This window comes from Coffea eugenioides, chromosome 1 (genome assembly GCF_003713205.1).
Source record: "Coffea eugenioides isolate CCC68of chromosome 1, Ceug_1.0, whole genome shotgun sequence".
NCBI lineage: Eukaryota > Viridiplantae > Streptophyta > Magnoliopsida > Gentianales > Rubiaceae > Coffea > Coffea eugenioides.
Window position 1 is genome coordinate 49,079,258 of NC_040035.1, and position 23,372 is coordinate 49,102,629.

Sequence of the window (23,372 nt, forward strand, 5' to 3'; positions counted from 1 at the left end):
TACTATGATTCTCGTGATTTTAAATAGAAAAATTTTCAAATTTTACCTTTCTTTTCCATCCTTCTTTCATTAGATATATCAATTGATGTTATTTTGTAAATACAAGTCATCGTTCATCATTAAAGAAAATTTTAACAGTTATTTTTATTTATTAGTTACTAATAGTTAATTAGTACTTTAATTACTTTATCGTTAGATATTAGTAAAAGAGAAATAAAGGAAAAATTCAAAAAAAATTTCTATTCAAAATTATAAAAATCATAGCAAACATCATGCTAAAAGAGATAACTAGTATGTTTTGCTGAATCTTGTGATAATTGGTGTAGTTTTTTATTTATTTATGTTGTCTAATTTATTAAATGTGAACTTTTTGAATAATGAAATATGTGTATTAATTATTTTTATTTGTTTACTAATATAACTTATACACATGCATAAGGGGTATTTATGGAATCAAAATTTCATCTTTCTCATTAAAATACTTTTTAATGTTATCTTTTATAATTGGACTAATTTCGTTATCAAAACTTTAACTATAGGGGTGATTTGTATAATTTTATAAACTTTAAAGGAGTCTGGTGAAATTATTAAAAACTCCCGTCCTCCCCTGAAATATTCACTTTTTAATTGGAGTGACCTCATCTCTAGGCTATATATTTAAAAAGGCTGGGCCAAACAAAAACTTGCAATTTTGCAAGCTAGCCAGCAGCTAGTCATTCCTAATTCTGTTGATGCCACTGAATACATCTCACATAAAATATACACCACAGGGAGATCTCTCTCTAGCTGGTGAGAAGGTGGTGGTTGGGAAATCGTAGTTACTACTTGCTAGCTCTGCCAGGAAGGAACGACATTATGGAAGTCATGCAGCAGTTTAGGACGGAGGTAGAGAAGAAAAAAGAAGTGTTGCATCACTTCAAGGAGGGGGTTGAGGAGGTGGTTGAAGAGGCTTTACTGCTACGTCGTCGCTCCGCCAACATCCCAACTGTAGCTGCCAACAGTGGAGGTAACGCTACTGTCTTCCCCGCCGCCGAGGAGGTAGCTGCTGTAGATTTGTTGGATACTACTCCCAAGATGGAGGTGGCGAGTGTTAGTGTGGACGGCGACCAGAAGGAGGTGGAAAAGACGTCTGAAGAGATTGTTTACTTCGACAAAAATGAAGGTACGTGAGCAATCAATTACTGCTATACTAATATTTTACTTAGAGCATCTACAATGCTATTGCACTTGTGGAGTATAATCCACGTGTCAGCATTCCATTTTTTCATATTTTATTACACTTTTACTCACAATAAATTACACTCCCTAAGATGTAATAATATGGGTTCATAATTAAATCAAATATTTATTTTAATAATGCATAACTCATATCCCATAAATAAATAAAATAATTTTTAAAAATGATTTTATTATTTTTAAAAAATAAAATACTAACTTTCATTAAATTTTTTATATTTTGAATTTTTTATTTTTTAAAAAATAATATTATTAATTTTTAAGTTTGAATAATATATATTTTTTTATCTTTCAAAAATTATATATTATTTTTTTTCAAAAATAATTATGCAAGAAATTAAACAAATATTTGATACCTCAAATGCGAAGATATCATAATAATTCATACTTAATTAATAATTTGAAATGTAATTAGTTGAACTTCATAACATAATATTACATAATTTAAGCTAAAATTAGATGTAATCGTTAGTGGCTAGAATTATTTTACATTTAATTATGGGTTCCACCTTCTAATGGATTAGGCATCATAGTGTAATCTCCGGCTTCAATGGGAGACCGTGTCATGTAGCGGTATAATACAGAGCCGTTACACCCACGCTGTGGATGCCCTTACGGCAGTATAGTCAAATTTCATGCATTTTTTTTAAGGGCAATTTGCGATGCCAATACATATATATATATATATATATTTACTGCAACCTTTTTTTTTTCGAGCATTGTCAGTCTGCTGCTTCTAAATTTAAAAATGGAGGGTCAGTAAAATCGCTGCGACACAGGATAAGGTTATGGGTCTTAAGGAGTGCCTTGGGCGTTGTTCCACTGAGTTCTGAAATGGACAATTCGCTGTCCCTCCATCAACATAATGTCGAAAGAAAATGGATTCTGTGCAACACTAAATTGATAAAAGATCGATCTTTATCCACTTCTTCTCGCATACGAACAAGGGAAGTGAACAAGGACGTATGAAAGTCTTCTCAACGTCGTGCCCTTTCTTTCTTTCTTTCACATGAAAAATATTGTGCATGTACCAGATGTTTCTCTTTCACTGACCTTTCTTGTATACCATTTCCTCCTTTCATTATTAAATATTAACCTCGTTTGGTTCTTTGTCCTCGACCACAGACTTGGGCTTACCAAGTACTTAATAGGATATGTTTCCGGCTAGATCCTTTGTTAATTTGCTATTATTGAAGTAACAGCTCCTGAAGTTACTTCTATCCTCAGCCGGGGTTTGTTTCCCCCCAGATCATTTTGTGTTTATACCTGACTAATTTTATCTTTGCAATCCCAAAATAATAATAAGACTTGGGCTTACCTTCGTTTCGTTCCTTTGATCAGATGCCTTTTCTCTCTTTCCTTACCGCAGCATGTAAATTTGACCAAGTAAGGTGACCTTCACCTTTGGGACTGTGCACCCTAAAGTCAACTAATCATGATGATAACTTATTTATCTTGAGGATTTGAGGTTTATCTTATAAATTTCCGCCAGTTGGTGCCATGCCCAAGTCAACGCCCTTCTGGACCAGCCTAGAATTCTGAGTAATTAATTAGGGCGTTTGAGATTACGTAGGTATTTTAACGATTTAGCTGAGGACAAAACTAGAAGAGCCGACCGTACCCCCCCGAATGGACGACTGATTCTTTTCTTTCATGTTTTTCAAATTTTGGGAGTAACTCTTTTTTTTTTTTTTCTGGACCTTGTGGTTTAGCAATTGTTTATATAAATCTCTTATAATTTCAAAAGTTATACATAATTCCTATCATAATTTAGATTAAAGATAACGGAACTTATAGAAATTTCGAGAATACCCTTGTTTAAAAACATAGATAAATTTGGAGAATACCCTTGTTTAAAAACATAGATGGTTGAAGTGATCAAAATATATAAATATAATATACATAATACTTTAACCCCTTATGATTTTATACTTTATCATATAACCCCCTTATGATTTAGTGTTTTACCACATAATTTCCTTATAATTTTCAAATATATTTATAACCCTCGTGTAGATAATAAATAATTTTTAACTTTACACATGGGTACTTTTAATATTTTAGTTGACTCTGCAATGTAAATTTCGTCACCTTGACACTTTAGTCCAAACTATAAGGGATTATATATAGTTTTTAAAACTATAAGGAGATTATGTAGAAAAGCTCTAAATCGAGAATAAAGTTTAATATACCCTTTTTGTTTGTATACAAATTAAGAACACGAATTTATTGATTATTTTTTCATCGTCCCTCTTAAATGTGACAACCAATAGTACTCTTTCTCCTGAAAATTGCTCAAGACTTTTGCATCAAAGTATGCACTTAATGATATATGATTTATGTTCCATCAACCACTAATTGTCGTCTCTGAGTCTGTGGAGTACTCTTACTAACGTCAAACTCACCAGCATACATTAATCTGTTGCAAAATCTTGGTACGTACCACGTGCACCAGCATATATCTAATACATATTCATGCAAATCATATTTTGTTCTTGAAAAACAAGTTTAACTTCGGAATATTTTAAACTTTGGTAAATTACAACTAAGTTACTCCTTGACATGGAAGGAATGTGGAAGTGTCGCCAATGCATTTGGACGTATCAAAATGGAAATCCTCGGGTTGATCATATTCATCAGAAACCCTTCATTTTTGCAAATAGAGGTTAGTACATGCCCATATAGAGTAGTGGAAAAAAAAAAGAAGACATAGTCATAAAAATTTTAGCAGATTTCCACCCGCATAGTAATTATTTTCCAGGAAATTTTCCTTAATGGTATTCTTTTTTTTTCTCTCCTTTATGATAGTCATTAAGCTGTTTTATATATGATCACAGATGTTAGCTATCTGTAAATTATAAATCCAAGATATATGAGCAAATATCATTTTTCCCCGCCATTTTTTTTGCCTTTCCATCTTTGTTTCAAAAGCATATTGCACATTCATCAGCCAACATGGCGCACTTCTGGAAACTCGCTCCCACATTATCTGATTTTGAGTTTTGTGCAAACAATGCATGGTTTGTAGGTAGTGGACCGGAATGGTCTCATTTTAATGTCAAAGTGGAGGAGTTGGGTGCCAAACTAAAAGATGTAGCTATTAACCAGGTTCTGAGTGCTGTCATCCACAATAAGGAGGTCAAGTTGCCGACCTCCACGAACCCACAGCTGCAGGAAGAAACGGATGAACGTGTAGAGGTTGATGATGTATTGGAGGAAACAAGTGACGAGGAAGAAATAGAACTGGAGTTTGAGAGGGCAGTGGAGAGGATACACACTCATGATGATTATAGCATGTACTGTCCTAATTGTAGCAGTCGTATTACAAAGGTGGTTCTGCGTAGGAAAATAAGGCAAAGGAGGGTTCAAACTCCAAAAGAAACTCAGCGTGATGACCTGTTTGGATGCTTAGCATGCTTCAGCGTATTTATTCCTTCCGGTAACCTACTTATAACTACTTCCTGACTTCCCTCTTGTTTTCAAGCATTTCCTATATACTTATTCTTTTGCTTTTTCTGGGCTCGTAATAAAATTTTAACATTATCATGTATGCCATGAATTCAGGGTTGTAAGTTTGAATTTTTGCATATAAAGTTAAACTGGCTCACCTCTTATCCTGCTGCATACTTGACCCAATAATTTTCACCCACATAAAGGAGTGATGGCATTCTACTTGCTTCTATATGCTTCCATGTCTTACACAAGTTCATGTAATTTTCCTGGCCCCACCTACCCCATTCTTCCCCTCACCAAAAAAAAAAAAAAATCTCGGATAGTAAATTTGTCAATAATCCTGAATCCGTTTTGGCTCCCTGGTTCCAATACAAAATCTGTCAATGATCCTGATTCTGTGTTTTCTTGGCAAAATAATATCAATTTTTGATAGTAAATTTTGAATCAGCTCCGGTTCAGTGCGTTAACAGTAGCATGGCAAGATATATCAATAGCCTCAATGATTTTCTAGTTCCTTTTCTTGATTGATGTGCTATGCCGGGAACCCTATGTTGACTACAAGTACAATGATTTTGTGAATTAAGCAGGGAATAGACTGAATCCATTTCGAATCTTTGGAGCTGGCAAAGGGCCTGAAAGCTCGCCACTTCTCCAACAAGAGCAACAAACACCAGATGTGAGTATGCCCACATCTGTCACAGCACAGGACAAAGGTAACATATTTTGGTCGAGAAAGTTGGTGCATTTCTTAATCCTTGATGAATTGTTTCACAGACTATTAGTTGTAGCAGCCAGCATCATGGATACTTAAATACAACATGCTAGAAATTGTTATGAATTTACTCTTGAGTTGCATTTTGAGAAATTCCATTTAAGGCATTAGATTTTGTCACTTCTTGCTGAGATGATGGCACGGTTCAATTTTAAGTTGTCTGTTATTAACCACAGGAAAAGGCTTTGATCTATTCTGGATTTTTGGAAAGAGAAGACCACATGAAAAACTCTCAGGAGATTTGGATTCTTCCTCCCCCAAAGTCACAAATGAGCCAAGAGATCAGGCCAATGATCAAGGTGCGTGTTACCTTACCCCCTTTGCGTTGCACTTGGAGAGTTTGAGAGAGCAATTTGCTATGTTCATAAATCATTTTTCTTCTGATATGATTGCCTTGCGTCGGAACTTTATTTTGGAAGTTAACTTTTGTGCGAAAATGATACTTAAGAGGTTGCAGACTTGTGTACTCGATATCAGTTTTGAAGTCTGAGTTTGGTCACACCAAACTCAGTAGTTTTTTACTTGTATCTGAGAAACATGAAATATTTAAGATTAATTAAGTGATTTATGCAGCCAAGAACTCATTGGCAGGGTTGTTAAGCATTAGCAGGGTGTCAATTTCCTAATGACTCGCTAGCCACATTCCCTCACCCGCCCCTGCCTATTTAGATTGAGTTTGTAATTAACACAAAAAGCGCGGTTGATTATCAATGGTCTACCATTATGCTGTTTTCTAATTTTTTTTTCTTTTTGCGTATTTTCCATATTGTTCCCTATCCAATATGCATTTGCCTCTTCGTTTCCACTACCACATACAGCAAATTACAGATACACTTTAGGCATTTGCCGGAAGCCTGTTGACAATGCATAGCTTATATATATCAGTTTATGCATGAAAACATGAGAATATATGCTCGGGTGAAATATACCCAAGTTCAGGTTGTTATTACAGTTAACTTCTAATGGCAAACTTTAATTTTGCTTGCGCAGGAGATGGTGTCATGACTTTCATACCAAATGCAATACCACCAGTTGGAATGACTGAAAGCAAGGTTGCAACTATAGGTAAACACAACTGAAAATTCTACTCCATTGCAAGGATCTGTACTGAATGGGAATATTGTGACAAAACTAGTAAAATTTATTTGAAAGAACAGTTGAGATCTGACAAAGCATGGCTTATATACCAGTTTATGCACTAACATATGAGAACACTGTTTGGGTGAAATATACTAAGTTCAGGTTGTTATTAACATCAACTTCCAGTGATACAAACTTCAATTTGCTTGTGCAGGAGACGGTGTGATGACTTTCATACCAAATGCGATACCACCAGTAGGAATGACTGAAAGTAACGTGGCAACTCTAGGTAAACGTAATTGAAAATTCTACTCTATCATGAGGATCCGTACTGAATAAGAATATCGTGCCTACTGGCATCATTGACAAAACTGGTAAAATTTACTTGAAAGAACAGTTAAGATCTGACGAGGCGTAGCTTATATATCATTTTATATATGAGGGCATGAAAATACTGTTTGGTGAAATACACCCAAGTTCAGGTTGTTATTAAAGTTAATTTCCGGTGATCCAAACTTCGATTAGTTTGTGCAGGAGATGGTGTCAAGACTTTCATACCAAATGCATTACCAGCACAAGGATCTGTACTGAATGGGAATATTGTGCCTATTGGCATCATTGACAAAACTGGTAAAATTTACTTGAAAGAATAGATGTGTGAAATTTAGAATATGCAGTGACAAAATCCAAACTGTCCGCAGTTTCACTGTAATCAAAATTGAACATGATGTTCTTAAACCTCAACCAGTTGTGTACTAGAAGTCTAGAACATGTTACTGAAACTATTCCTTGTTTATGCTACAAGACTTCATAGATTCATTAAAAGCATAAACTTTTCCGTAGCTTAGCATTTCATATTACTATAACTAACAAAATTCAATTGTAATTTTTGCAGAAATTTTTGTTAAAAAGCCAAAAAGCGAGATCGAAGGAGATGATGTGAGAATTCAAGTTGGAGACACACCACCTGTTGCTCCTCCAATTTTCCCAATAACAGATGTTTTCCTTACTGATGTAAGAATACCAGAGACCGTTATCCAATCACCAAGTTCCAGGTCATTGGAGATAGTCAAAAGTATCGTATATGGAGGTATGATGGAGTCAATTGCAAGCTTAAGTGTTGTTTCATCAGCTGCAGCTTCTGACGCTACCACATGTAAGCCTCTTTCACCATAACTATTTCCACTTTCATTTCCTTCCCTTATATAATATCCCCAAATATTAAAAGAAGCCTTGTTCAGTTAATCTAGTATTAAACTAGTTTTAGCCTCAATTTACAAGTTTGACCAGATTCTTTAAGCGGAATAAGTATAGAATTTTCTGTTGAAATAATAGGCGTAACATCCCTGCTAGGCGTGATTTTAATTTCTCAAAACACCAAATTTTCAAGAACTAGATTGCTCTATCGGGCGCTACAATTAACCCTTGCAAAAGAAGTCAAACTGATCAAAACTGATTCAGTACGCAAATCAAAAGTTTAGACGTTATCTTAAGCTAGAAGTTTTATAGCCGATCTATTTCATTCCTGAGATTGGTGAAGTTTCACTCGCGCATCTGAATTCTTTCAGTGAACATTGTGGCACTTGGATTGGCAAACCTAGTTGGTGGACTTGTCGTCCTTGCTCATAATGTAAGTTATTCTCGCTAAAGAAATTAGCTCATCCAATTCCACCCCTTTGCCCTGATAATGGTAGCCTATCTTAGAAATTCTCAACTTGCTTAATTGGTCACAGCTTAGGGACTTGAGATACGGAGAGTCTAGTGAAACCAATGAGAGCAGATACAAGGAACAACTTGGTCGGAAAGAACATTTCTTTTTTCACGCAACGCTAGCTGTGCTATCGTACCTTGTATTTGGCCTGATCCCACCTGTAATATACGGCTTCACATTCCGTGAGAGTGATGATAGGGATTACAAGATTTTGGCAGTTGCAGCAGCTTCTCTTTTGTGCATTGTTATTCTTGCAATTGCAAAGGCATACACACGCGGGGAACACAAGTTCGTGGCATACTTCAAAACCATACTGTACTACGTTACCTCAGCAGTGTTGGTCTCAGGCATTGCCTATGCTGTGGGTAACTTAGTCAACAAGCTCCTAGAGAGACTAGGTTGGTTGAACCCTGCTACAGTTGAGCCTCAGTTGTTTTCTCAAGCCAAGTCATTCAATCCAACCAGCTGGGCTTCGTACTGATCATAGTGTGAAGCTTCAGCTGGAGGTTGCGCCTTTTTTTTTTTTTTTTTTGGGTTGGTGTGTTGTTCTCTTTACCAGCGTTGGGGTCGGTTAGGGTTTGAAGAAAGACTTGGGTTGTTTCTTGGTAATTTTATCTTCCTAAGCCAAGTTTGGGAGGACCTCGGATTGTAAGTTCTTTCCTTTGCTGAGGTATAAGAGTATCTAGTTTGAGTTTATGTGTGTGATGTCTGGTTTAATGAGGCTGCTCCGCTTGAGCAGATTTTATAGCTTGATTAGCGTATCTCGAACATTTGTTGATTGGAATAGAAAAAGCAGAACAGAAGATGGAGTAAGCGACATCAAGCAAATCAAGTGAATTAGTCGATACATTCAGTTTCAGTTCATTCAATTGAAGCATACAATATATATATATATGTACGGTTGGTTGAGCTTATACAAAAACTATTGCATGTTGCTCCTACTGTTTTTCCCTGCAGTAGAATATTTATGCTATAGCTATAATAAACAGCATATAACCTTCAAATACATATGTACAGGGAACTGAAGCATTTTGTTTAAAGATATTTATAATTCCAACTAATAATTGATTTCCAATCCTTGATTCCAATATTCTATTATCATGTCCCATAATTTCAATCGTTAAAGACAAAAAAAAAAAAAAAAAAGAAGGAAGGAAATACAACAATAATTAATGATCCGCAAGGAAGGTTAAGAAAGAAAAAGCAAGATGACCATCATTTTGGAAATAACCTGGCTGGTCAGCTAGCTAAGCCTAACATCCCCTCACGTACACCCCTGCAAGTTACGTCAAGCTCCTCTGGGTTTGTTTTGTTAGAATTTTCTGCGACTTATCAAGTCGCATGAAGGCAACACCTAGCCAATACCGCCAGGAATGATTTAGTAATTGAATATGGAGGACAGAATATCAGGATACGGACAGAAGAAAACCAGATGGAAATGAACAATGGGAAAGAAGAGAGAGTCTGCCTGCACTCTCCACCACGTAATGAGCCCACGTTTTCCGCGTCTTCTAATCATGCTTGTACGTTTTCCGCGTCTTCTAATCATGCTTGTACGTTTTCCACGTTTTCAATTGGTGCAGCAGGGACAAGTCTGCTTCCTTCCAACAACATATTAATAGGCTTTACGCTGAGCAGTGTGGCAGATATAATTGCGAGAAGCTGGTACAACAACTGTTGTTCAGTGCAACATATGGAAAAGTCAAGACTGAACATGTCAGGATGTTATTTTTGTAGGAGAATTCAATTGCAGACCATCCTCTTCTCTTCCTAAATCAAAAGAAATCAAATTTATTTATCATGTGGCAACAAGTTTTTTTTTTTTTAAGAATAAGAAAATAAAATAAATTAGTTTTCTTCCGAACTTTTGGAGTTATCTCTCTTTTTTTTTTTAACTATGATTCGCATCACATCTTCTTGACTTACAAAACGCTTTTCCTAAATATAAATATTGATGATGACTGTGGGAGCAGAACTCAAACCTTAGGAGGATACGATACGACCATACCTTTGTTGTTGTTAGAATAGAGATGTAGATTTGGGGTATTGGTGGTGTGTGTAGTTAAAACCTAAACTAGTCAGAGCGAGAGATAAATAAATATAATTTCCTTTTCAAGGTTGGTTTGTGGAAAGGAACAAAGGGAATGCTATAGTCGTGTTCAAACCGGAGGTAAATGGTAACTGCGAAAGGAAAATGCCAGCTAGCAAGCAAGGAGTAATAATACATATAGTATCCTATTATTGAATAGTTCGTTTCTTGACCTAGAACTAGCTTTCACACGCTGCATTCTTCGTATTTAATTGCAGTGACCTAAACTGTAGGCTATAATTAAGAAGGCTTCGCCAGACAAAAAACGTGCACCTTTGCAAGCCAGCTAGACAGCCCTACTTCCATATATACCACTGCAGTCTGCAGGCATCTCACTCACTAATAAAACTAGTTATAACTACTAGAATCACTCTAAACCAGAGACAGAGAGAGAGATCTAGCTGGTTAGAAGGTGGTGGTTGGGAAATTGTAGTTGTTACTTGCTAGCTTGCGAGGAAGGGACGACATTATGGAAGTCATGCAGCAGCTGAGGACGGAGGTGGTTGAGGAGGCAGTTGAAGAGGCTTTATTGCAACGTCGTCTTCCCGTTGCCAACATCCCAACTGCAGCTGCCAACGGTGGAGGTAACGCTACTGTCTTCCCCGCCGCCGAGGAGGTAGCTGCTGTAGATTTGTTGGATACTACTTCCAAGATGGAGGTGGTAAGTGGTAGTGTGGAAGGCGACCAGAAGAAGGTGGAAAAGACGTCTGAAGAGATTGTTTACTTCGACAAAAATGAAGGTACGTACGTCTGCGTCACCAATCAATTGCTGCTATAGTACCACTATTTTACTCACTGGTGGTTTAGTCAACTTCCATGCCTATTTTAAGAGCAATTTGCGGTGCCGAAATATACACATGCTACCTTGCTGCTTCTGTATTAGATTTGCGAGATATTCAGTAATTAGTCACTGATATCGTTGTAACTAGTTAAGGTTATGTTTTCTAATTAGTGCCAAGCTTGTGAACAGAAAAATGGAGAATGAATCCCCCAGTCTCCATAAGCATAATGTTCAAAGAACATGGATACACTTGTAATTATTGGTTAAGATCGACCTTTATCCACCTCTTCTTGCATACGGACCAGGGAAAAATGCAGAATGAATCCCCAGTCTCCATGAGCATAATGTTCAAAGAAAATGGATACACTTGTAGTTATTGGTTAAGATCGATCTTTTATCCACTTATTCTTGCATGCGGACCAGTCACCAGGGAATTAGATAAGGGCATACTAAAGTCTTCTCCTCCTAGCTAGGAGTGTTGCTTCTTTTTTTCTTCCCGTGAAAATTATGCCAAGGAATATAAAATTCTGTCAAGGGGTCTTAGTCGTGAGAGGAGGCATTAAATCCCTCAGGTCAGGGATTCTCACCGCTTTTTTTTTTTTCTTTTTTTGGTTCTTTGTCCGTCCTAGACGACTGGCTTGGGCTTACCTTCGAATTACCAGGTGCGCGGACCTTCTCCTTTTGCGAATCTGCACCTTAGTAAAAGTCAACTAATGATGGTAACCTGATCTCTAGGGTTATGTAATTTTTTTTTATTTGCAAAAGAAACATATTAATCTTAAATTTCGGCATTGCGGTATGCAAGTCAACGCCCTCTCTGCTGGACCAGACTAGATTTCTGAGCATTTAGTAAGGCCCTTTGAGATTAGGCAGGTTTTTTAACAATTCAATTTTAGTTGAGTTCAAAACGGATTGAGCGTATCCGAAATTTAAAAAATAAAAAAAAATGAGGCTTTCTCATTTTTTTTATGCTTTCTAGTATTAAATTTCAGAATTGGGGTTTAGGATTTTATACTTTCCGAAAAGCTTGTTGATGGAATGCAGGTTTTTTTTTTTTTTTTTTTTTTGTGTTCGGTGTAGGAAGATCTTTTCTTCACTGTCCCTCTTAAATTACAGAACCAATATTGATAATTTCTCCCTAATAATTGAATTGCTCCTCTATTAGTCATCAAACTATATATTCTGGTATGATTATTTTCGTTTTGTCAACCATTGTAGTGCAAAATATCGTCTCTAAAAAATGTGGAGTACTGTTACTAGCGTCAACTCACTACGAATTCTTCTGAAACAAACTCGGGAAGAATTAAATGATCTGTTGCGAAATCTTGGTTCCACCTGCACCAACATATATGTATATAACACATTCATGCAAATGTGACTTTCGTCTTGGAAAACAACTCTGGAATATTTGAAACTTGGATAAATTCCAACTAAATTACTCCTTGACATGGAAGGAATGTGGAAGTGTCGCTACTGCATTTGGACCTATCAAAATGGAAATAGAGGTTAGTAACATGCATGCATGCCCATAGTTGTGAAAGAGATAACCATAAAAATTTTATCTTGCATATCCTCAGTCCAATATTTTTACTTTCCGACAAAATTTCCTTGATGATGTTCTTCCTTGTTTCTCCTTAATTAATGGTATTCATTACGCTGATTCATATAATATAGTAAAATCTCCTTGATTTCCTTCCCGTTGTTTAGATACTTCATTGCATATTCATTGGCCATCACGTCATACTAGCTGCTTAAAACTCGCTTCCAGATTTTATCTGATTTTCCATTTTGAACAAAATGCATGTGGCTTGTAGGTAGTGGGCTGGAATGGTCTCGTTCTAATGTCAAAGTGGAGGAGTCGGGTAGTGCCAAACTGAAGCACGTACAAATCGACCCGGTTCTGCCGGTGATAAGTGGTAAGGCGGTCAGGCAGCAGCCCTCCACAAGCCCACAGCCGCTGGAAGAAACCGATGAACATGCAGAGGTGGAAGATGTACCAGAGTTCGAAAGTGGCGAGGAAGAAATAGAAGTGGAGTTTGAGAGGGCAGTAGAGAAGCTACACACTCATGATGACTATAGCATGTACTGTCCTAACTGCAGCAGTCGCATTACTAAGGTGGTTCTGCGTAGGAAAATTAGGCAAAGGAGGGTTCCAATTCCAACACAAACTGAGCGTCATGACCTGTTTGGATGCTTGTCATGCTTCAAGATAGTTTTTCCTTCGGGTATTCTGCTTGTAACTACTTCCTGACTTCCCCCCTTTTTCATTCAAGCATTTCCTATACTAACTTTCTTTTTTGCCTTTTTTTTTTCCTGGGCCCATAATAAAATTTTAAGAACATCACGTACTCCCTGAATTCAGGGTAGAAAGTTTGAATTTTAGCATATAAAGTTAAACTGGGCTCAGCTCTATTATCGTGTGTCCATGACCCAACCATCCCAATTTTCACCCACAAAAAGGAGTGATGGCATGCTACTTGCTCCTATATGCTTCCATGTCTTACACAAGTTCATGTAATTTTCCTGGCCCCAACTACACCACCCTCCCCACCCAATAGTGTATATATATTCTGCTCTATTTGGCTCCCAGGTTCCAATAGCAATTGCGTCAATGACCTCATTTTTTGTTTTTGGCAAGACAATCTCAAATTCTGATAGTAAATTGTGAATGAGCTGTAAGTTTTGCATTAACAGTAGATTGCAAGATATTTGAATAGCCCAGATGATTTTCTAGTTTCCTTTTATTGATTGATGTGCTTTAGCGAGGACCCCATATTGAGTACAAAGTACCATGACTTTGTGAATTAAGCAGGGAATAGACTGAATCCATTTCTAATTTTTCGAGCTGGCAAAGGGCCTGAAAGCACACCACCTCTCCAACCAGTGCAACAATCACCAGATGCAAGCATGCCCACATCTGGCACAGCACAGGACAAAGGTGATACATGTTGGTCAAGAAAGTTGGTGCATTTCTCAATCTTAACGAATTATTTCAGCCTATTAGTTGTAGAAACCTGCATATTGGATACTTGAATACAACACACTTTAAGTTGTTATAAACTTACTTTCGATTTGCATTTGAGAAATCACATTTGTGGTAGTGGATCTTGTCACTTCTTGCAAAGATGATGTCATGGTTCAATCTTAAGTAGTCTGTTATTAGCCGCAGGAAGCTTTGATCTACTCTCGATTTTTGGAAAGAGAAGAACATATGAAAACCCCTCAGCAGATTTGAATTCTTCCTCCCCCGAAGTCACCAATGAGCCAAGAGATCAGGCCAATGATCGCCTTTCCCCCCTTTGCGTTGCATTTGGAGAGTTTGAGGGATCAATTTGCAATGTTACTAAATCTTTTTTTGCTTCTGAGATGATTGCCTTACTTTGGATCTGCATTTCCGAGATTAACTTCTGAGCAAAAATGATACTTTAGAGATCGCAGGCTTGTGTACTCGAATTCCAGCCTTGACAAAATCCAAATTGTCCACCTTTGTGCTGTAATCAACATTAAACATGATGCTTCATAAACATCAACCAGTTGTGTACTGGAACATGTTACCGAAACAATTCTTTGTTTACGGTACAAGACTTCCGTAGTTCTTGTAAAAGCATCAACTTTTCCATAGCTTGCATTTCACATTACTATAACTAACAAAATTCAACTGTGGTTTGTGCAGGAAATTTTATCAAGAAACCAAAAAGCAAGATCAAAGGAGATGATGTGAGAATTCGAGTTGGACACACACAGCCTGGTGAAGGAATAGCGGAGACCATCGCCCAATCACAAAGTTCCAGGTCATTGGAGATTGTCAGAAGTATTGTATATGGAGGTTTGATGGAGTCAATTGCAAGCCTAAGTGTTGTTTCATCGGCAGCAGCTTCTGACGCTACCACATGTAAGGCCTCTATCAACATAAATATTTCCACTTTCATTTTCTTCCCCCATTTGATGTCTCCAAATGTTAAAAGAAGCGTTGTTAAAACTGTCAGTTAATCTAGTATTAAACTAGTTTTAGCCTCAATTTACAAGTTTGACCAGATTCTTTAAGCGGAATAAGGGTAGAATTTTCTGTTGAAATAATAGGCGTAACATCCTTGCTAGGTGTGATTTTAATTTCCCAAAACACAAAATTTTCAAAAACTAGATTGCTCTATTGGACACTCCAATGAACGCTAGCAAAGGAAGTTGACTGATCAAAACTGATTCTGTACGCAAATAAGAAGTTTAGACATTATCTTAAGCTAGAAGTTTTACGACCGATCTATTTCATTCCTGAGATTGGTGAAGTTTCACTCACGTATCTGAATTCTTTCAGTGAACATTGTGGCACTTGGATTGGCAAACCTCGTTGGTGGACTTGTCGTCCTTGCACATAATGTAAGTTATTCTCGCTAAAGAAATTAGCTCATCCAATTCCACCCCTTTGCCCTGATAATGGTAGCCTATCTTAGAAATTCTCAACTTGCTAAATTGGTCACAGCTTAGGGACTTGAAATACGGAGACTCTAGTGAAACCAATGAAAGCAGATACGAGGAACAACTTGGTCGGAAAGAGCATTTCTTTCTTCATGCAATGCTAGCTGTGCTATCGTACCTTGTATTTGGCCTAATCCCACCTGTAATATACGGCTTCACATTCCGTGAGAGTGATGATAGGGATCACAAGATTTTGGCAGTTGCAGCAGCTTCTCTTTTGTGCATTGTTATTCTTGCAATTGCAAAGGCATACACACGCGGGGAACACAAGTTCATGGCATACTTCAAAACCATACTGTACTACGTTACTTCAGCAGTGATGGTCTCAGGCATTGCCTATGCTGTGGGTAACTTAGTCAACAAGCTCCTAGAGAGACTAGGTTGGTTGAACCCTGCTACCGTTGAGCCTCGGTTGTTTTCCCAAGCCAAGTCATTCAATCCAACCAGCACGGCTTCGTACTGATATCACATTGTAATAACTTCAGCTGGAGTCTTTTAATCAAGTGTGTTTGTTCTCTTTACCGTGGTTGGGGTCGGTTAGGGTTTGAAGAGAGACTTGTGTTGTTTCTTGGTACTTTTATCTTCTTAAGTCAAGTTTGGGACCTTGGATTTAAGTTCTTTCCTTTGCTCAGGTCTAAGAGTATCTGGATTGAGTTTATGTGTATGATGTCTGGTTTAATGAGGCTGCTCTGCCTTAAGTAGATTTTATAGTTTGATTAGCATATCTCAAACGTTTGTTGACTGGAAGAGAAAAAAGCAGAATAGAAAATGGAGTAAGCGACATCAAGCAAATCAAGTGAATTAGTCGATACAGTTTGGTACGGGAATGAACTGGCAGGAAAAACGGTACCATTAATATCCATTGAGTCTGCTAGGCGCTTGCTGTTAAGCATACTACGACATCTTTTTGATAGTATTTGAAAATTGTTTCAGTTCCCTTTTCGTTTTGGAGCAATTGCATGCAAAGCCCTAAATGGAAGCTAGCAGGTAGTATAAAAGTCAGAAATCTAATATGTAGCTGCATTCGAACAGAAAAACAATTTCGTATTCATGTTACATATATGCAATATGTAAGAATTGTGATCTTATTCAAATGAATTTAGCCACACTTTGACAATGATTCGCTAGTACGGAAAATAAAGTTAAACACTTTCTATTCAGTTGGTTTTTTAGAATATAAATTAAGAGACAACACCTTAATTAGTGCCGTAAAAAACATGACTCATAAAAGATTTATACCGGAAGATAAAAGCGAATTTAAGTTCTTCGTTCATCAACACGCTATTTATAGGATTTACAAAGAAACAAACTAACACAATTTTAGCTCTAAAAAATCTCGGCAAAAACTGCTTGATAACATAATCTTCTACTTGACAAATCTTAACTAAAATATTTGTTAATAAACCAATGTGATTTTTTAGTTAACAAATTTCCTAACAACAAGACTTGTTGCTCTAGTAACTAATTAATCTACAATTTAGTAAAATTTGGAGAAAAAGTTGACATAACTCAACATTTTCTACTAACTGAATAGCTTGATTCTTTTTATTGTTTATCTTTCATATGTTCTGCACAAATTGCGACATATAATTAATTACAGTGTAGGCAAAAAGTAATTTAATAGGGTAGGTGTGGAACCCCAAAAAAAAACAAAGAAAGAGAGAGAACAATATATATAGGTAGCCTATCAATTTCACAACTTAGAACATCCATCTCGGAGATGAATGAACTGCATTTTGTCTGGGTCTGTTTGGCTGCTGCTCCAAGTTGTTCCGCTTCTTCATAATTGAAGAAACAGTAGGACTGTAATATTCATTGCTTCTATGAGAAGCAGCCCCTTGTGAATACACCTTTCTTCCTTGCATAAAGCTTCTCTGCTTTTCTATCATTGTCTTGCGACCAACTGGAAACTTTTGGGCCGGCCCCCATCTATTATAGTTTACACAGCTCTGACTCCTCCCTACTTGGTTAAATCTTCCCTCCTTAGGACTTGGATAATTACGACTTTCTGCTGTTTCAGCAGAATACATGGTGGTTTCTCCCTCACTACTGTAGTCACGCTGCATCTCTGAACCATCCACTGGAGATGCACAAGATTGTACCTCACTCTGGACACCATTTACAGAACCTGTCGATGCAACTTCAGCTTCAGCTATGATGCCAGAATGTCCTTTATCGCTAAATTGATCTTCATCCATGAGGTGCAGCCTTGGTGGTTCCTTGACATGATTTTCATCTGAGTTTGGCTGCACTATTCTGGTAGGCTGCAGTGAGGCTGGAACTTTAACAATCCTTGGTGGAAAATTTATATCCAAGAGCTGGATTTGGGTGCTTTCCCTTTTCCTTACTGGCGTAGATGTCAACTTTGGTGACTCGTATATTTCTGGTGTTGGAATTCCCTGTACATGAGTAGGAGCTGGTGGATCTGCAGTAAGGGCTTCATCTTCTGAACTATTATGAACAGCAGAACAACTTGGACCAATATGCTTTGACATCATGTTTGATGATGATGGAGTTCCTTCATTTTCAGCTTCTGTTGACTTAAATACTTGCCGCATAGTGAATGATGCACAGGAATGTTCGCTCTTCTGTCCAGTAGACATTAACCGGAGCAGCGGTAATTTTGGTTTATTGAGTTCATCAAGGTTTCCCTCCCAATGCTGGTTTAACCAATCACAGATGATAGGGATGGGGATACCAAACTGCATTGGAAGATCTTTCTTCCATGATGATGACGATGAGGATGAAGTTGAAGTGGATTTTGTATTCGGTGACGTGGCTAGCTTCATAGGATCACAGACCATAAACGCAAGATTGCCATGAACATCAAATCCAGCAGAACCAGGGCTCCAAATTACTCCATCTGTTGATAACTTGATTAGATTGTCGGTTGGTATTACAACTTTTCCTTCACCCACAGTCAGCTCCTTTTCCTCTGTGCACCCTAATAGATAAACTACACTACCCAGGTCCAAGTTAGGATTGGAACAGGGTTTCAAATGGTGATTGTGCTGTACCAGCACATTTGTTTCTCCATCCATTGCATCAAGGCCTACTATAGTCAGATCAAGAACAGAGCTGGTAATAAAGAACCTGCTACCAAACAAAGAAGTCAAGAACCAAAAGATGCATACACAAATAGTCATTGTTGAAGGTCTCAGGAATGTTAGCCACATCAGATAGAGCCAACCAAATGCTGACAACATGCTAAAATCACTTGGGTTAATTTCCAGTTAGTATACAACAAAATTTAATCTGTCCTAGGCATCTGAGTTTTGTCCCATCCAACAAACTAGACCTAAATACTTATGTCAGATAGAATCAAACATGCACAAGGACCTTGTGTATATATTTAACAGACAATATCCGATTTGAGTTCACTCCTAATGTCAAAACTTCTTTAGGGTTGCTCCAACTTATTTTGGCTTGCGACAAATCAATCAGACATATACGAGATAACTATGGAAAACAGATCAATCAGAAAATTGAAGCTTTGACCTCATTGAGTTGAAAAGCATTGAGTACAGAATATGAAGTGCTGAAGCATGAATTCGCTGAAATGCATAAACTGACAATAAAGCTTCTTTAAGGTGTCCTAACATTCAGAAATCCATGATCATGGATTTCAAGATCTCATTAAGTTTCCAGAATATTGTGACCGCTAAAACCGCAAAGCTAAGAACATCAAGTCCGTTGAGAGCATTTGATACCAAAGGCCATTTTCTTAATTTCTTCACCCCAGAAAGGTACATGTAAGTTTTCTATTTTACCTTTAAGAAAATAAAAAGAAACATTTATTATTGGAATAGCCAGACACGTAACATTATCTCTTTGGTCTAAAACAAGACCGCCCAATGGCCTCGTTAACAAGGGAAGATATGTCATTGAAATGCTTATAAAATCCAGCATAAGGTGACTACCTAAGGTCCTAAACAAACAAAGAGCTAAGTATGGTTTTTTGGACCCATTTATTCTGCACAGATTATCCAATGAATTATTGAATTTTCAATGACTTTGGATAGCAAATTATCCCAAGTAATATTTCGCTTGTATCATAAACACATTTCTCAACCCACCTTTTCATATTCCTAACCACACTTTTATCTCACATGCATCACATCACAAAAAAGTGCTACAGTTATTATTTCAAATAATATTTCAAATAATACCCAATCCAAACAAATTTGGTTATCTGCTCACTGATCAATCATTAGGCAGATCACCAAATCGCAGTCATCTAACTCGTTATCAACCAAATATAAACAACTGCATGAAACTACCCACATCTAACCAAGCGGAAAACCAAATCCCATCGACGAAGTTTCTAACTAGTAGCTCATACCACGTAGACGAACCTAATGCTTGTCCCACTATCTAACTTTTACCCAGTTCAATCGCATCAGCATCAAATCACGCAGCAAGAGAAAATTAGACTAGTTAATTCCGTGTGAGTTTCTTGCGAACCTGATGCGAATAAGATCCAAATATCAACCCAACCCATGAAAGACATCACCCGTATCGACTTTTATGTACGGCCGCATTGGGCGGCAGCCACTATTAATCAACTAAAAAGGGTGTTTTTTTTTTTTCTAGAACACTGCTATTTAGCCAATTTCAAGAATCCGTGAGTACATACAAGGAATACAAGTCATTGCTATTACTTGCCAACATAAATTAGTACCAAAAGTGGACACGAGCTATAATTAAGCTGACCTGTGAGGAAAAAGGCAAGCAGCGACGCCGTTGTGAAGGCGGATCTCAGCAGCCTCGGCAGCAGAGACAGAAGGGAGATTAACGTGGGTGGTAAGGAGAAGGTTCCGGTGGATGAGGAAGCCGGTGCCGGCAGCTCCGATTCTGGCCATTAAGGGACCTTTACCGGAGAAAATGGCGGCTTTCATTCTCTCCGACTTACCTCCGCCGTTACAAAAGCACCAAGACTCCCTCAATACCCCCATTCTTGTTAATTACTTCAAGAATGCGGGATTAGCTCCAAAAAAAGCGTTCCTTTTTTCTTTTTTCTTTTTTTTCCCTGGGTTTATTCCTTTCCAAGTAGTGGAAATTCAGATCCAGAATTCCAGCTGAAAATGCATATTATTCTTCTTCTTAAGCTAGGCGCCCCAATGCCAATGCCCTGTCCATCGTCTTCAGCTGTGGCTACCACTTGAAGGCTTCTAGCCACTCCCGCTAGTATTAATTCAAACAGAGCAAAATGTGTGAATAGAAAGACAGAATCATGGATAAAGCTAGAGAGACTGACTGAGCGGGTAATGTTTCAGGGGGATTTTGGGGAGCAGATGTTTATGATAAGAGTAAAACAGATTTTTTTTTGTTTGTTTATTTACGAGGGAGGAATATAGGGAGCGATTATGACTTTATGACTCTTTATTATCTGTACTGAGATTTGTGGGTTAGCGTCTGGAATGACTGAATGAGAGTGTGAGTGTGTGTAATTTTTTATTGACATGGGAAACAAGCTGTCTCGAGAAGAGTAATCACTGTATTATTTGAGCCGAACCAAACCGAGTTTACTATTCTCAAATAAACAAAACCAAAAAAAATAATAAAAAGGAGTTTACTTTGTACTACTTCTGTATTAATTAATTTGCATTGTGCATGTAAAAGCTGTTTGAGTCATGTGTACATGGCATGGCATCTTTGTGGTCTACATCTTTTCTTGCCATCATGTTTATATAAAATCTATTTACTAGTAAAATATTTCGAGAATAATCATCGTAGCACCTTTTATTTATGATGTAATATGCGTGAAATAACATCGACAAGAAGTAGTAGTAGGAGCATTTGAGCTCTGTAACGTACCAATTAACAAGAAGATAAAGTGGAGTGTGACCATTGATAAGATTGAGAGGGTCACTGTTCATTACTTCCCCCCTCTCACATAGTTGTTGTATATCTGGTCTTCATATGGTAGAGGTGGTTCTTTCTTGGTAGAGATGGCGGGCCAAGAATGATAGCAGGAGTAGTAGTATTTTTGAGGAGCAGGCTTTAGGTGAGGCTTGAAGGGAATGGATTGAGCTTTATTTATGATTTCATGGTTGGCAATTGAAGAATAAAGAGTGAAGATGGCATAATATTTATTCGTTTCTTGTTGAGGTCAGGCAATCAATAGGGATACGTACACCTAAAGCAGGAGGCATTTCAAGAAATTGGATGCAAATTCAATTCAATGCATGCCCTGCCCGGTTACTACTTACTAGTACTACAATCAGTCAAAAGAGCGCTGCTTAGTGCCTCCTCCTCTATTCTTATTCTAGACTAGCCTCTACCGTCCCAGATCACGCTGGGCTTAGCATCCGCATTGCTTTTCAACCTCATTTTTAACAGCTAAATTCAAATACAAAATCCCAGGCAACAGATTCAGACCCATCATGATCTGAAGGAACCACAAAAGAAACTCATCTTCTTCTTAATAACATCGAAAGCTACAAGAGCTGCTAGGTGAACAGACGTTCTTGGGCCTTGCCTCGCAAAAAAATTGATGATATGACGGACATGGCACATGTATAGGAGGACCCCAATACCTTGAAATTGATTGATATCTGCAGCTTCATTCCAATAAGTTATTAATGCAACTACTCTGATGGATGCCTAATCATTTACAGGTGTCCATTCCGAAATCAGCAACGAGCATTCACGTGCAGTAGGAAATATCAAACACGAAACAGGCATATATATATATGTCTAACGCTAACAGAAGAATTCACTTGCCAATAGAAGCACCAGAGGCTGCTGTTTGTTTTTCTTTTGGTTGAGGGAAAATCTGCTGCATGCAAGGTAATCAAAAAAGTTCCCAGGTCTGAAAACCGCTACAAAGAAAAACGCTCAGCAATTTTCCTGTGTCACATTGCTAGAATAAAATTACTACTACCGAAAACTAAACAACACTACCCGCATTTGATTTTTGTTTTTCTTTAAACTCCACTGCCTCCCACTGCACTGGTCATGCGACTCCTCTGGACCGCATTTAACGAACAAAGAGGAGAATAAATGACCCCCATTAAATAATCAGTAATTAGGTAATCAATCTTTACTTAGTGGCCGATCAAGGATCATTATAATCATTAATGTGCAGAAATGTTGAAACTCAACAATAAACTTCATCCGGGCCTGTGTAAACTAGTGAGGACTTTGGATTTCTAGTTCGAGTCTGTGTAAACATTGGAATTTCATCATAACGGAAAGAATTTTAAAAGTGGCTTACGAGGCCTTGGTCTGATATTCAAGGTCGATGATCCAGGATTCAGAACTTTCATCTCTTGCTTTACGTTAGGGAAAATTGCAAAAGGTTTCTGACACTAGCATCCATCTCCGTGTAGTTTGAGAAATAGCACTAGCTTCCCTTGAACTTACTGATTTTGTTGCATATACAGTCTAACCTAGAAAAAAATGCCATTAAAAAAAATATTGTTTTAAGAAGTAGGATGAGAAATTCCATTTGTACTGCATGTTAACTAGTATTAGCAAAGAAATGACAAAAACACCACAAAACAATTAACAATTAATAAATTTCAGGAAGTGTAAGTACGAACCCTTTTAGTTTACATAAAATAGTTGAAGTATCATGAACTAAGTAACGTTAAATTTGCAAGTTATTGCAATAATTTATAAAAGAAGATAAATTTGACACATAAAACTCTCTATTAGCAATGTTTTGTGACTGTTTGTGAGGGTAACATAGCTACTTTCATTGAGTTTAATTTGGCAGCTTAAGGTGAAGTGTTGTAGCAAAGAGAATAGCTTCTTCGAGCCACAGGAAAGG

At 37.4% G+C, this 23,372-nt stretch overlaps 3 protein-coding genes across 5 annotated transcripts; 2 read left to right on the forward strand and 1 right to left on the reverse strand.

Annotated features, from left to right (window-relative positions):
- Window positions 1–724: 724 nt before the first annotated feature.
- LOC113781284 (membrane protein of ER body-like protein) lies at window positions 725–8,948 on the forward strand. Of its 3 annotated transcripts, none has more exons than XM_027327196.1 (10): window positions 725–1,162; window positions 4,265–4,675; window positions 5,274–5,402; window positions 5,638–5,760; window positions 6,452–6,526; window positions 6,756–6,830; window positions 7,076–7,171; window positions 7,437–7,697; window positions 8,110–8,171; window positions 8,275–8,948. In XM_027327196.1, the coding sequence occupies exons 1-10, from the start codon at window positions 856–858 to the stop codon at window positions 8,731–8,733; spliced, it is 1,998 nt and encodes a 665-aa protein (XP_027182997.1). In that variant the 5' UTR covers window positions 725–855; the 3' UTR covers window positions 8,734–8,948. The 3 variants fall into 3 exon arrangements, with proteins under 3 accessions (XP_027182997.1, XP_027183005.1, XP_027183012.1); XM_027327204.1 differs by having other exon boundaries at window positions 5,277–5,402; XM_027327211.1 differs by lacking the exon at window positions 7,076–7,171.
- A 1,743-nt stretch (window positions 8,949–10,691) lies between these two features.
- LOC113775647 (membrane protein of ER body 2-like) lies at window positions 10,692–16,336 on the forward strand. Its single transcript, XM_027320607.1, has 6 exons — window positions 10,692–11,081; window positions 12,937–13,347; window positions 13,935–14,060; window positions 14,796–15,014; window positions 15,435–15,496; window positions 15,600–16,336. Exons 1-6 carry the CDS (start codon window positions 10,811–10,813, stop codon window positions 16,056–16,058), a joined length of 1,548 nt encoding a protein of 515 aa, XP_027176408.1. The 5' UTR covers window positions 10,692–10,810; the 3' UTR covers window positions 16,059–16,336.
- Window positions 16,337–17,134: 798 nt separating this feature from the next.
- On the reverse strand, window positions 17,135–21,477 carry LOC113779230. The gene is made up of 3 exons (XM_027324763.1): window positions 21,413–21,477; window positions 20,309–20,779; window positions 17,135–18,688 (listed from the first exon to the last, which is right to left on the reverse strand). The coding sequence occupies exons 2-3, from the start codon at window positions 20,548–20,550 to the stop codon at window positions 17,296–17,298; spliced, it is 1,635 nt and encodes a 544-aa protein (XP_027180564.1). The 5' UTR covers window positions 20,551–20,779; window positions 21,413–21,477; the 3' UTR covers window positions 17,135–17,295.
- Window positions 21,478–23,372: the final 1,895 nt, after the last annotated feature.